The following is a 15391-nucleotide window of genomic DNA, read 5'->3' as shown; positions in this document are numbered from 1 at the left end:
TAAGTAAATGATGGGAAAGCACTGACAGGAAGAGGGATTAGGGAAGTCTTCCTGTAGAAGGTAAGATTTTAGTTGGGTCTTAAAGGAAACCGGGGACTTAAGTCCTCAGAACAAAGAATGCTCCAAGCATGGGGGCAAGTAGAGAGAATGCCTGGTGTTGAGAGATGGAATTATCTTGTTCATGGAATAGGCAGAAAGCCAGTGTCCCAGGATTAATCTGACACCCAAATGTTGCCTTTTTAAAAATTATTATTTGAAAGCTCACAATGTGCTCAAGCTTTAAAGGACGTATACTCAATATGGACCCTTCTCCTAGAGCTTATATTCTAGGTGATAAAATACAGGGTCCACCTGGAAATAGGCATAAATAAGCACATAGTTTGTTCTGCCTAAATAAAGATGAAACCTAAATGTTTTTTCAAGAGGAATTTGACAAGTGTAAAAACATTTTAATATATACTTGCTTTATTTAGTATATTAAACACTAAATTAGAGGCAGCATGGTTTAGCAGCTAGAGAAGAACCTGGAAGACCTGAGTTCAGGTTCTGCTGTGACACATGTTGGCTAAGGGACCTGGGAAAAATCATTGAACTTCCCAGTGCCCTCTGTAATTCTTTTTTTTTTTAAACCCTTACCTTCCATCTTAGAGTTAATACTATGTATTGGTTCCAAGATAGAAGAGTGGTAAAGGCTGGGCAATGGAGGTTAAGTGACTTGCCCAGGGTCACACATCTGGGAAGTGTCTGAGGCCAGATTTGAACCCAGGACCTCCCATCTATAGGCCTGGCTCTCAATCCACTGAGCTACCCAGCTGTCCCTTCTGTAATTCTTAACACTAAGTTTCAGAGAAGTTGCCTACCTACATTAGTAGAAAGAATTTCTTTACTGTAAAGCCCCCTCTACCAGAGAAATCACAAGTCTAATTCCTACACCTATTATGTGCCAAGTTGTTACGATTATTTTGCATATGCTGTAATCGTCATTATTTACCTAAACAGTTTGGCTAATAAACAAGAAAACAAACAAAAAACAGACTGACTGCTTGTTCTTTGAATATTTGCCTCTTATATGAAAAAAAAAACACATTTTTTTCAACCCAAACTTTTTATTTACAAGTTTTTAAAACATTTGACTAATGGGAGCAGCTATGGTAGCATAGTGGATTGAGAGACAGGTCCAGAAATGGGAAGTTGTGGGTTCAAAGGTAGCCTCAGACACTTCCCAGCTGTGTGACTCTGGTCCAGTCACTTAACCCCCATTGCTTAGCCCTTACTGCTTTCCTGCCTTGGAACCAATACACAGTATTGATTCTATAATGGAAGGTAAGGATTTAAAAGAAAAAAAAAACTAACTTGTTTGTTACTTTAAAATTCTTAAATTTAAAAAGTTATTAGAAAAGATGTGATAGCATGTTTTGGTTCAGGCTTTAATATCTAGGTTTGGGTGTCCTTCCTATTCAGCAATGTAACGGTGACTGCTCACTGTGTATGAAAACACTCTTAGCGGAGTGGCAGCCCCTGGCACATGAATCCCTCTCTCGAGTTCAGATTCTGGCCTTCAGAGCCTGGGAATGCTCATGTCACTGAGGTCCGTGGAGAGGCCTCATTGTTCCATGTGCCGGCTCGTCAGTGTCGTCAAAGCATTCCTTGTACCTATCCTGCTTGGGGTCACCTCACATTAATTCATTTTACCACCGCTGCTTAGGTATCCAAAGTCTCCGTTTCCTGTCTCTAAGACTTTATTCCTGGTTTTCTGTTTTCCTAGTGCCAGACTTCGTCGCTGATTATTTAGTTTGTTTTAGAGTGCCTGATCTGGAGTCAGGAAGAATCTTCTTGAGTTCAATTCCAGTCTCAGAAACTTACAAACTGTGTGACCCTGGAAAAACCATTTAACCCTGTTTGCCTCCATGTCCTCATCTGTTAAATGAACTAGAAAAGAAAATGGCAAACCATTCCAGTGTTTTTGCCAAGAAATCTCCAAATGGGGTCACAACAAGTCAGACGCAATGGAAACAACTGAACAGCAACCATCACCTTTCAACACTAAATGTTAATTGTAGGTCGCACTGATAAAATTATACAAGAAAACATTGGCTTGGGATTATTCCTTTTTTTTTTTTGTAAATTTGCTTGCTTTTAAAAAAATATTTATTTAGAATATTTTTCCATGGTTCCATGATTCATGATTTTTCCCTCCCTTTTTCCTCCCCCCTCCCTGAGCTGACAAGGAATTCCACTGGGTTATGCATGTATCATTGTTTAAAACCTATTTCCATGTAATTCATACTTGCAATAGAGTTATCTTTTAACATCAAAACCCCAATCATATCCCCATTGAACCACATGATCAATCATATATTTTCTTCCATGTATCTACTCCCACAGTTCTTCCTCTGGATGTGGATAGTGTTCTTTCTCATAGGTCCCTCAGAATTGTCCTGGGTCACTGCATTGCTGCTAGTAGAGAAGTCCATTACTTTCTATTGTACCACAGTGTGTCAGTCTCTGTGTACAATGTTCTCCTGGTTCTGCCCCTTTCACTCTGTATCAATTCCTGGAGACCTTTTCCAGTTTGAGATTGTTCTTGTCAAGTCATTTACTAAGCACTTGCTATGTGCTAGGCATTGTTCTAAGCACTGAGATTACAAAGAAAGTAAGAAAAACAACCTTCCCTCAAAGTACTTGCAATCTAATGGTGGAGACCAGACATAGATCACTATGTACAAATAGCATTTATACAGAATAAATTGGAGATAATCACAGAGATGGCACTGAGATTAAAGGAAAGGCTTCTTGTACAAGGTCAGATTTTATCTGAAACTAGAAAGAAGTCAGGAATTGCATGTGAGGAGGCAGAAAATTTCAGCCAGGGTAGACAGCCAGAGAAAATATAGTGGGCCAGGAGATAAGTATCTTCTTAGGACCAAAAAGGAGAGGGCAGGGTCCCTGGATGATAGAATCTTGGAGTGGAATAAAACATAAGAAATCTGGAAAAATAGGAAAAAGCCAGGTTATAAAGGGCCCAATAGGATTTTATATTTGATCCTGGAGATAATTAGGGCAGATTTTATAGCCTATTTAAAATAAGGCCAACCAATCCTTTTTGGAGCTGAATTTTGAACCTTTCTGCAAATTTGCCTTGGGGTTAGACCCTAAAATTGATAATGAAATTTAAGATCAAGAGATGACTGAAAGTGTATTTTTCCCAGATGCCCACCTATAAAAAGAATAAATCCTAGCACACATAAAAATATACTTGTCTTTTGAAAATAATTTTAACAGTTAGGTAGTAGTTCATACTTTAAATCTCTAGTCTTAGTTCTTCCTTTTAGGGAGATAAAATTTTAAAAAATTAAAAATTATTATTCTAAATATTTACAAATCCAAACAAAATAAGAATTTACATAGATGAAGATATCACAAATGAAATTACAGGTCTCCTATATGTTTAACTTATTTTTCTTCATAGCCACATAATAGATCCCATCCACTAGTATCCCAATCCTTCTCCACTCTTGCATCACATAAAATGTTGTCTTGGAGGCCAACATGTTTTTTATAAATTAAGCCTTTCATATTTTATCTTTCTGTTCACTTTTTGGAAGTAACATTCTTAGTCTATTCTGCTAATATTAGTTCTGAGTCTGCATAACATGCTCTCCTGGTTCTAACCATTTCACTATTTGTTATCTTCTACAATTCTTTCCGTGTTTTTTAACAATCATTTTGTGATGAGACATTTTTTAGAGAGGCAGTCTGGGGAATGGCAAAGTCCACTTGGAAGGCATTTTGAGAACATGGATTCTGCAATGAAAAGTCTAGAATAATGAGGCTTTTTGTAGCAGGAATGTTCAAAATCCTGAAGAAGCATGATATTGGGACTTTGGGTGTTGTTATCTATTTTTATTAACCTCATTTGCCCACCATCTGATTTCTTTGAACTTCAGCCTAATTGCTTTCAAACCTGGAGCCTGGGTCACAGCTAATTTGCCTGGCTGGCCTTACATGGTATTTTCTTTGTCATGTTCTTTCTTAATTTCTCATTCTTAGTTTTAAAATTAAATCCTCCTGTTCTCTCTATAAACCCAGGTGGTAGCTAGACATGATTCAGCTTGGTGGTGGTAGGTGTTACGTAACTTAATGCATGGACCTGGGGGATATGCCTTATCCCAAAATAAGAATATGCCTTATTTTAAACATGTAAGTCAATTACTAGTAATAATTGTATGCTTTAGAGGACAGGGACTTGGCCCAGTTCCTTCCCCACAAGTAAGTTCAGTGACCAAAGTAAGGAAAACCACGTATCAGTTTGGTAGTGAAACTTGCAAGAGATATGAAATTACCATAACATTTTAATGAATATTATGAGTGAGCATTGGCATATAAATATGGGGCAATACAAATTAAGTCTACGCAGGTGACTCTTTAGAGAGATGGCTTTAGAGAGCAGCCAGAAGTACTTAATTTCATAGACAAAATGATTCTGAGCTTACAAAACAAAGCCACATCTCTTCTGAAGACCAGTATTTATTTGAAGAAAATTCTTTCCAACTTTATGTTGTTGCTTTTGATGTTGATGCATGCATCAGGCAAGGTCCTTTGTCAAAATTGAAGTCAGACTCAGCCTGAATGATTTTTGTGCATTTGTTTGCCAAACGTGAGGGCTGCATTTAGCCAACCCTCTCTCCCTTTGTTTTTTGCTTCAACTTTTGTCTCTACATTCAGCTGCAATTCCTGATAAAGGAAAACAAATGGTGGTTATTGCTGCCTGACCAGTCTAGCTAGCACACCCTGCCTATGAAAGCTTCTCACAGGAACTAGTGAACACCTCTGGGTTGTTTTGTTCTCAGTGGGGAAACTGGAATGATAAGTCAGAAGGTGGCTATTGGTAGTCCTTCCCCTACTCCCCCATGGTTTCATGTAAAAATAATAAGTTGCAGACATACCCACAAAGAAAAAGTGCATTTGTGTGTGTGTGTGTGTGTGTGTGTGTGTGTGTGTGTGTGTGTGTGTGTGTGTATGTGTATGTTTAGTTGATCTAATTCTGAATGGGGGTACTTCTGTTTATTAACTGAAGTTCCTTAAACTCCTTTAAAAGCAAGGAAGATACACAAAATTGTTAGTAAATGTTTGTTGAAGGCAGGAATAAATGAAAAAGAAATAGGCTAGGCATTGTATTCTCTCTCCCAGATTTTTACAATTTAGGCAATCAGTGAGCATTTATTAAGTGCTTAATTTGTGCAAGGCCTTACCCAAAACTGAGGATTCAAAGAAAGGTAAAAAACATTGTCCCCAGAGGTCAGTGAGGTGGCTCAGTAGATAGAGAGCCAGGCTTGTAGATGGGAGGTCCTGGGTTCAAATGTGGCCTTTTCTTTGCTGTATGACCCTGGGCAAGTCACAATACCAATTGCCAATTGCCTAGCCCCTACAGCTTTTCTGTCTTAAAATGGATAAGTATTGATTTTAAGACAAAAGGTGAGGGTTAAAAAAAAGAAATAACTTTGTGAGAACATAAAATGGGTAAAGGGGGAATGCTTGAAAGTAGGTCAAGAAAGATGGGACTATAGAGTACTTTAAATGCTGTATTGGGATTTTGTTCTGTGTGCAAAGGACACTAGATTTGAATTCAGAAGACCTTGGCTCTAATCTTAATGTTGCTACTTAATGTTTCTGCACTTTAGGAAAGTGTAAGCCTTTCCAGACCTTAGTTTCCGCAGTAATAAAATGAAGGAGTTGGACTAGATGATCTCTGCTGTCCCCTCAAAATCTAAATCCTGGAGCCCTGTTAGTGTTAGAGAACCTTTGGAGGGTCTTGAGCACAGAGTCAGAATCGACTTGATCACACTCAAACATTAAGAAGTTTGATCTGTCAACTGAGGGAAGGAAAGGCTGGGTCATCAGTTGTCAGTAAGCATTCTTTAGCATTTCATATGACAGCTCAGGCAGCTAAGGGGCCCAGTGGATGGAGCATTGGGCTTAGAATCAAGAAGACTCATTTCCCCAAGTTCAAATCCATCCTCAGACACTTACTAGCTGGGTGACCTTGGGCAAGTCACTTAACCTTGTTTACCTTAATTTCCTCAGTGATAAAATGAGCTGGAGAAGAAAATGGTAAACCACTCCAGTTTTTCTGCCAAGAAAAGCTCAATTGAAGTCATGAGGAGTCAGCCACTCCTGAAAATGATTGACTAAGAAAAAATGAGAGCTTGGAGGGAGAGTCTAGTTTGGAAAGCTATTAATTATAAGGGCTTTTGCTGTTCCCTCCATCCTTAGAATGAACCCCAAAGGACCTTAACAGCAGATCCAAGAGCACCTTCTGACCCCTAGTCTCAAATTCTTAACTCTGTTACCCTGCCAGAGCAGGTGATTTTACTCTCCATGTAAGGCACAGAAGACCTATTGCCAAGCGTATAAGCCTTCAGTTTATGAAAGGGAAGAGTTTAGTCACGCTTGTCAGTTACCCTATAGAAGCATAGACGAGGCATCTATTTTAATAGCACAAATGAGAGGCCTATTTCTGTAGCAGGCTTGGATCTTATTTATATTTCAATTTTTTGGCCAGCAGGAGGTCTGGATCCTGAGGAGAAGAAAAGAGCCAATAATTACATTGTTCTGAAGTTTTATATATATCTTGGTGAATAATTGGTGTATTAGGTATAACCTATGCCTGATGTATGTGACTTTTTGAGGGGCTCATATGGAAATCTTTTGAGTTATGTGTCCTGTCAGCCCCTGCCCTTTTTTCTTTCCAGGAAACATTAGAAAATGTGACCTAAATAAATTCTTATTTATTTTTTAACAAACCTGTCAAAAGCAAACAGATTTAGAATTTTGGAGTTATAGATTTTTTGCTTTGTTTTGTTTTTTGGGGGGGCTCATAGCCTTTAATTTTACTGGCAGAGTGAGCTAATGCAGATCAGTGCCTGGGTCCAAGAGGTTAATTGATTTGCCCAGGGTCACATAGCCAATTTGTGAAGAGAGGTGGTTTTTAAATCCAGGCTTCTTACCTTGTGGAACTTAATCTGGAACAATCTTTTCAAGAATGATTTTTAGCAATATGTCCTTGATGAAAAAGGAAAAAAAAGTCCTTGGTTATGTGACTTCTCCATTTCAAATTCAGTAAAGCAATTTGATGTTGATAATTATCAGTCACAGCAACTCAGAAAGAGGGATTGCAGTCTATCATCATCTGGGGGCCCAGAACCATGACATAGTAAAGCCATTATTGGGCCAGTTTAATTTCTTTGAGTTTTTGGAACTTAGAAGATCCTTTTATGGCATATTTATTATGGGATTTAGTGATCAGGGTCTATTTGGGACTAATTTTAATTACCTCAAGAGTTAGACCTTATAAGCCATCACTTGGAAGTTAGAATGGAAGCTCTTTGAGGACTTTCTTCCTCACAATCTATGTATATTTTTGTTGTTGTTCAGTTGTTTCTGATTTCTTGTGACCCCATGGGCTGTAGTACCCCAATACTGCCCATGGGATTTTCTTGGCAAATATACTGGAGTGGTTTACCTTTTCTTTCTCCAGTAGATTAAGACAAACAGAGGATAAGTGATTTGCCCGGGGTTTCATATGAATTCATATCTTCATGATGCCAAACCTGGCTCTCTCCTCACTGAGCCACCTAACTGCCCCACATAGTTATACCCATTCCCTAACAGTGCCAGTGACTGAGCAAATGCTCATAAATGTCTGTCAAACTAAATTGAATGATGCCTTTTCCATTTACATGGTGATAATAGAACATCTTACAAAATGCATTATGCTGCTGACAAAACTGAACTTACCAATAACCTGATCCAGCTCCCACCAAGACTTCAATTAGTTGACAATATTGCTTTGAGCTAATACAGAGAATTATCCCATTTTACATGAGGGATATTGAGAAGGAAAGAAATCATTCAAGGTCAAACCCCAAGATATCAGTGGAACAAGAAGAGAGCTCTGTTCCCAGTGGTTCTTGTCATGCAAGCTCATTTATCTCTGGGCTAAGGCTTACATAGAAGCGACCTTTTGAGAAATTAAAGGTTAGACCATGATAATAAATATCCTTTTTATAGATAAGTGGCCTGTTCCCTAAGATCTTAAAGTTCTAAAGATTTTACTTTGCAGGGATATGCTTTTATATTTCAGTTTCCTCTTTGGCCCATTCTCTCTCTCCCTCTCTCTCTCTCTCTCTCTCTCTCTCTCTCTCTCTCTCTCTCTCTCTCTCTCTCTCTCTCTCTCTCTCAAACACATTTAATAATGTCTATAAGAACTGTAGCCTGCATTGATATAGTGATTTACTTTAAAGTTGGCAAAATGCTTTACAAATTATTAGATAGTTAATGGAAAAATAAAAGAAATGAGAAAGAACTCACTTCACTACTCTTGTTTTTTTTTAATTATTCTTTTAGTAATTAAGATTTTTTTTAGTCTTTTAGATTTCCTAAATCTTTAAAAAAAGGTTGCTAGGTGAAGCAATGAATAGAGCACCAGGCTTAGAGTCAGGAACTGAATTAAAATCTGGCTTCAGATCATTACTAGCTGTATGACCTTAGGCAAGTCACTTAACCCTATTGACCTCAGTTCCTCAGCTATAAAATGAGCCAGAGAAAGAAATGACAAACTACTCCTAGTATCTTTGCCAAGAAAACTTCAAATGAGGTCAGAGTCAGATATGATTGAAACGACTAAACCACACTCTAAACAATCCTTGCATAGTTTCCACCTTCTCTTGTGCCTTCACTGTCACCCATTGTTATAAAATCTGCTTTATTCGCCAATGTTCTATACTAATGCAATTCAACAAACAACAAATCACTACTGAATGTTAGGTACTATTCTAGGTCTTGTGAATAAAAGCATAAAACTTCCTTAATTCCTGCCTTCTCAAGAAGTTTATTATTTTAGTGAGCCAGAAAGAGCTGGAAATGTACAACTTTATAGCTCAGACCCAGAAATCAATCTTCCTTGGTTCTGAGGCACTTTTTACTTAATGACAAATGAGAAATCTCTCACTGGGACTATTCCTGCCATTGGAATTCTTCGCATCACAGAATTACTGGAATTTTGATACCTGGAAGGGACATTGTCTACATTTTATATGTCTATACTTTGAGGTCTTTACCTGAAATTGTCTAAAAGAGCATAGGTTTTGATTCCATTGCTAAGAAACTTTTCTAAAAGTACATGAGTAAAATGATAGGAAATTCTTGTTTTTTTTAATTAAATATAAAGATGCTTCTGGTGACCATAAGGTAATTAGACCACCTGTTTTTTTAAAAGAACATTTGCTAATTCAGCTATAAAGATAGCCATGAGATTCTTTGGAGATGATTTCATGAATATATTTCAGGAATGAAGTTAGAGAGGAAATAAAGGAATAACCAGTTATTAGGTGCCTACTATGTGTCAGACACTGCTCTAAGTACTTTTTAGATATCTGCTTTGACTTTATAATAGCCCTAGGAGATAGGTCCTATTATTATACACATTTCATACCTGTGGAAACTGAGTCAGAAAAATTAAATCACTTTCCCAGAGTCACATAGTAAATGTCAAAGACAATATTTTAACTTAGGTTTTCCTGATGGCAAACCCAATCCTCTATCCATCCATTGAACAACCTGACTGCCATTAGAATAGGAGTCTCTACCTTTTAGTACAGGGAAATCTATGGACCATTTTTCAGAGTAAGATTTTAAAAAATAGTTGATAAAAATGCTAAATTTAATTTAAGGTGAATAAAGATACATTTTTCTCATTCAAATTCATAGACCTTCTGAAATCTATCCATAGACCTTTTAGGGGTTCATAGACTTCAGATAAAGAACCCCTAATAAGAGATAATCTCATTAAGGAGAGTGAGAAAGAATATTGAACCTCAGTCCTTCTAAGAATTTCCCAGAAGATTCCCTGAGTTTTCCAAGTTGTCTGTGAAATGTAGCAGTGTTGAAAAAAAAATTTTAAAGGAAGATCATGAAGAACAGGAGGTAGAAAGGAACTGAGGTGCTTACCAAGGTTATGGATAAGGCAGAAATTATACCACTAGAAACAAAGAAATATGGAAATGAAGAGACCTCAACAGCTATCTTTAGCAAAACATTTTTATGTCCTTCCTTTATTACTGTTGTTATTATTAATACAATAAGTTTTCTAGATGCTTTTTTTGGTTTAGATAACCACTATTTGTGTGCATACACATTTTTAAAAATTAATTTAAAAACCTTTTTTTTCTGTCCTTAATTCTTTCCCCCTCATGCATTCAGAATGCAAAACACAATATCTGCTAGACATATGAAGTGAGACACAATATATTTTCCACTTTACTCATGTTGCTAAAGATAAAAAAAAACCCAAAGGATTGCCATTATTTTTGGATATAGCCATTTCTCCCCAAAACAAGACAGTTAAACAAAACCACCAGACCCAATGTATATACAGTCTATTCCTATAGTCCCCTACTTTTCTTTCAACAAGAAGGCATTTTTTTCTTTTAAAAATATTATTTTACTATTTTTGGCATCTAAGAATAGGATGAGGGGAATATGTGAAATTTAATGTTTGACAATTAAAGAAATCTATTTCCTTTCCCTTCTTTTATCTTCTCATACCATTGATTTAAAAAAAAAAACTCTTTTTATCATAGGAATAGTTAAGCAAAATAAATAAATCTTTGTTGTCCATGTCCAAAAGAATGACTCATTCTTCTCCCTGAGGCCATCCCAGTTCTGTTGGGAAGTGGGTAACTAGCTTCACCATTTGTCCTTTGGAATCATAACCCTCCTCATCTCTGCCTCCTGATTTCCCTAATTTTCTTCTGATGTCTCCTAACAGTCCCTGCCATCTGCAAGAAGGATTCCCTAGTCTCCCCATAATCCTAGTTCCATCACTCTATGATTATCTCCAATTCATGCTATGTGTACCTTGTTTGTACATAGTTGTTTATATGTTGTTACACCCCATTAGATTGTGAGCTTCTTAAGGTCAAGGATTATTTTTGCCTTTTTAAATCCCCACTGCCTGGCACATAGTCAGCATTTATGAAATATTGTTGAATGATCCACTCATTGGTCATCGTATGGGTCATATTTCCTAAGTGCTTTAATGATGTTTGCTTTTATAATGTTGTTATTATATAAGATAGTCTCTTGGTTCTGCTCACTTCTCTCTGTATCAGTTTATACAAATTTTTTTATGTTTCTCTGAAACTCTTCCATAACTTCTTATAGCACATGGTATTACAATACATCATATACCATAATTTGTTCAGGCCAGTTGATGGTCATTTCCTTAGTTTTCACTTCTTTGCCATCTCAAAAAAAAAAAAAGCTATTATAGATAGATAGATCGATCGATCTAGTAATGGTATTGGTCAAAGCATACATGATTAAATGACTTTTTTAGGCATAGTTCTAAAATACTTCCCAGAATTGTTGAAGCAATTCACAACTTACCAAAAGTGCCTTAGTGTACCTTATTTCTTGTACCACTGATGTGGAGGGATCTATAAGAAGGAATATTTACAAGTTGGTTATAAAATCACAGTTCTTTTGGAGTTCTTTCCACATAGAATGAACCAGTCATGATAGAGGATTTCTTCTTTTTCTAGCCCTGAGTCATTTATGCATTTGGATTCCTTGTGCTATTATAAACATTAAATGTCATATAGGTAGAGGATGGCTTTAATTAGTTCAATCATGGTTTTATCAGCTATTCCAGTTATATCTTGAAATTGTGGAATTCCTTAGCTTTTCCTCTACCTCCTTTTTTAAAAGCTTTTTATCCTTATTCCTATACTCTGTGTGTGTGTGTGTTCTATACTTTAATGATGTCCTTGTATTACATTATTCCATCTGGAAAGAATATACATAAAACCAATTTTCTATGGCTCATCTGTTCAACTAGAAGTATTGTTTATCCCAAGATTTGTGTTGAGTTGTGTTATTCATTTCATGGTTTCAGAGATTCCATGTCAAGGTTATTTCCTCCGCGAGTCAGTGCTTTTAGTCTTCACAAAAGACCTCATGTATTTCTAAAGGTATGCCTCATTCATTATAGAAATGTTAAATATAGCATCCCATATAATTCTTGGCTGTATTGGAAACAAAGACAGTGAAAGACTTTGAGCTGGATGGGTCAAATTTGAAAGTTAACATTGTCCATTGAAATTCATTATTTCTCCTAAAGCTCATTTCCCATTAAAGCAAAGTGGTTGCCTTCCAACCAGATGTAGGTCTTGTTCACATAATGAGAACAGAAACCTGTTCTTTCCTGCAGAGATGTTCTTGAGAGGCACACAGATTGTTCCTAATGTCAGCATCTGGGAACTGAATTCATTGTGACATATCTGTTTGAGTTATAGTAGCCCTAATTTGGACAACTCTCAATTGTAAGGGAGAATATTTGCCACAAATTTTAGCTGATTTGATTTAGTTTTGCAGCATATGCAGACTTACTTTGAAATAGGAAAAGGAAAAAAAATTAATCATTAAAGGAGGAGTTAGCATTAAAATGAATTGGCAGTGTAATGAGGCAGCTTAGGGATGCCATAGTGCCCAGAGTGCCAGACTTGGAATCAGGAAGACCTGAGTTCAAATGTGCCCTCAGTCACTTACTAGCTGTATGACCCTAGGCAAGTCACTTATTCCTGTTTGCTGATCTATCAAATGAGCTGGAGAAGGAAATGGCAAGCCATTCTGGTATCTTTGCAAAGAAAACCCTAAATGGGGTCATGAAGTATTGGACACGACTGAAAAGCAACTGGACAACTATAATAGCAACAACTCCGTATGTGCATGGGTGTGCTTGTACCTATATCTGTATCTTTTATTTATATGGGGCTGCCTCCTTTCCTACTTTAGATATGGATATTAGTTATCCAGTTGGGTCCCTGATTGGTTATGATGTTACCATAACACATGTGAATAGTACTTCATCCTTGCCCAGCCCTTTTCCATATTTCTTTTCTCATTCCGTCTTTCTGGCATTCCTCTGAGGATGTCAAAGTAGCTAGTAAACAGATGAGGAGTGTCAGACCCAGCCCACCAGTGGCATTGAGGGCTGGATCCAGGACCTTGTGGTTCCTGATCCAGGGCTCTTTGCACAGCTTCTTAGGAAAAAGGAATCCTTTAAATTAAACATAGTCTCTGAAACATTATTTTTTTCTTATAAGACCTGTAATGATATCGCCTTTTGTTACTGTTCATTTGTTTCAATCATATCTGACCCTGAGCCTGTTTATGGTTCTCCTGGCAAAGATACTGGATTGGTTTGTCATGTCCTTCTCCAATTCATTTTATAGATGAAAAAATTGAGGCAAGCAGGGTTAAGTGACTTGCTCAAAGCCACATGGCTAATGTCTGAGCTTAGATTTGAACTCAGGAAAAATGAGTCTTTCTGACTCTATCCATTGTGTCACCTAGCTGCCCAGTGTCGTCTTTAAAGAATGAATTAATAAGGTCTCAGCATCCATGTGGTATTTGTTGTCCCCAGAGGTTATCTTCCTAGAATGTATGAAAGAAGAGAAAAGTAATATTGTATTTGGATCTTGTAAGTTTCACACAAGATAAGGATTGTCTAAAATATAAGTTTAGAATCACGAAGGACTACTTTGGGGTTTAGTATGACTCAAAGTAGGTATTTGATATTTAGATTTATATTTCAATAGATTTTTTTTAAAAATAGCATGTAGGAAATGACTGAGAATTGTTTTGTGACTTTTTGGTTGCTATTTTAAAATTTTGTCTTCATTTTAAGGCTGGGTGTGGGTTTGGATGGGTGAAATAGAGGTATTTCAGAGAAAGGAAGTGGTAAGAAAGACAACATTGTACAAAGGTCTTAGAAAAATATGTACTTACAAGAGAATATAAACACATTTCTTTGATCTTTTCATTTTGTCTTAGAGCTACATAAATTCTAATAAGCTCTCTTACCAAAGACTGTTTCTGGTGTTTCTTATTTTTTTGCAGGGAAATGCACACAAAATTCTGAATAAATGCACATTACCGCTGACTGGGAAAGAGTGTGTGAACCGTATCATTACTGAAAAGGTAAAAAGTGCCTTCCTTTTTTCTTTTCTTTTTCCTTTAGCCTATAGCATCTATTGTCACATAATTTTTATTTGAAAGCATTATTTAAGTTGCGTATAGCCTTTCTGAAAATGTAAAGCACATGCATAGAATCAGCTTGATTCTGGAATAGGTTAAATAGAATGGGCTAATCATTTTAATATTTCAGAATGTGGGTTCCATGATGTAAGACTCACAGATACATATGCCTCTGAAATGCTGTCATGCTTAACTTAAGCAAAGTGACATCATCAAAGAAAAATGACAATAATTGTTTTCTGTTGAATAATACAGGAGTTAAAGATTTATTGCTATATGCATCACCCGCACTGATTATCTTTGTTTTCTCTAAAAATGTAAATATAAGCTTTTCATTTCTCTTTTAAAAAGCTGCCCAAAGACCATTTTTACTTAATTGGGGGAAGATCAAGTAGCTTTAGTCCATGTAATTAGCATGGGACAGTCTGGCCTCCTTTTCATTAATCTGTTTTGTTAAGCTTAAATTTATTTGTTTATTTGTTACAATAAATTTCTCATATATCTTCCTCTCTCCTCTCCCTGCACTAGAGAAGGCATTGTTTGACTATCTATACACATACACATATATGTATACATATAAAACTATATTATGCCTATTTCTATTTATCAGTTCTTTTTCTTGAGGTGGACATTCACAATTGTTATTCAAAGAATATTTTTTGCTGTATATAATGTTCCCTTGGTCCTATTCATTTTGCTCTTCATAATTTCATTAAAACCTTTTCCACATTTTTAAAAGAAGTTAACCTTCTCTTCTGTAATCCATCAAAATTTAATATGTCCCTTTGACATTATTCTAAAACTTGATGAACAAGATAGACATTTCTGTTTAACTTTGAAGCTGAGGGGCTGTAATGAGAGAGAAATATCACTGGAATCAACCAGTCATCATCATGATCCATATTTGATCCTAGAAGGTGACCTAGTGATTTAAAGTACTTGACTTGAAGTCTGGGTGACCTGTGTTCAAATTCTTCTCCTAATACTTATCAGGTAACTTGGGACATATTTAATTTCTCTGAATCTTAGTGTTTTTATCTGTAAAGTGAATAGGTTGGACTAGATGGCCTTCATGGGCATTTCCAATTCCAAGTCTGTGATCATGTAATTTGCATACTCTCATATTTTAGATTTAATGAGTCTTATCACAGTAACTCAACTTCTTCATAAATGAATGGGAAAACATTTAATGAAGCCATACCACTGGGAATAGGAAGTCTTGAGAGCCACAGTGAACCAGCAAGACCTTTGTTTATGAGTTCAGGTCCAGTTCATTATCCTTTCCCATATT

The 15391-nt window shown here is 36.5% G+C and overlaps 1 protein-coding gene across 1 annotated transcript in view; it reads left to right on the top strand.

Annotated features, from left to right (window-relative positions):
• Positions 1-15391, top strand: part of OXCT1 (3-oxoacid CoA-transferase 1) — a 176924-nt gene that overhangs the window by 139211 nt on the left and 22322 nt on the right. Inside the window, exon 15 of the mRNA XM_007487410.3 lies at positions 13963-14043. Within this exon, the coding sequence (XP_007487472.1) occupies positions 13963-14043 (81 nt within the window). The remainder of the gene's footprint in view (positions 1-13962; positions 14044-15391) is intronic.

This window comes from Monodelphis domestica, chromosome 3 (assembly GCF_027887165.1).
Source record: "Monodelphis domestica isolate mMonDom1 chromosome 3, mMonDom1.pri, whole genome shotgun sequence".
In the NCBI taxonomy this organism is placed as follows: Eukaryota; Metazoa; Chordata; class Mammalia; order Didelphimorphia; family Didelphidae; genus Monodelphis; species Monodelphis domestica.
The sequence above is the reverse complement of the archived record's forward strand: the minus strand, read 5'-3'. Positions and strand labels throughout refer to the sequence as shown.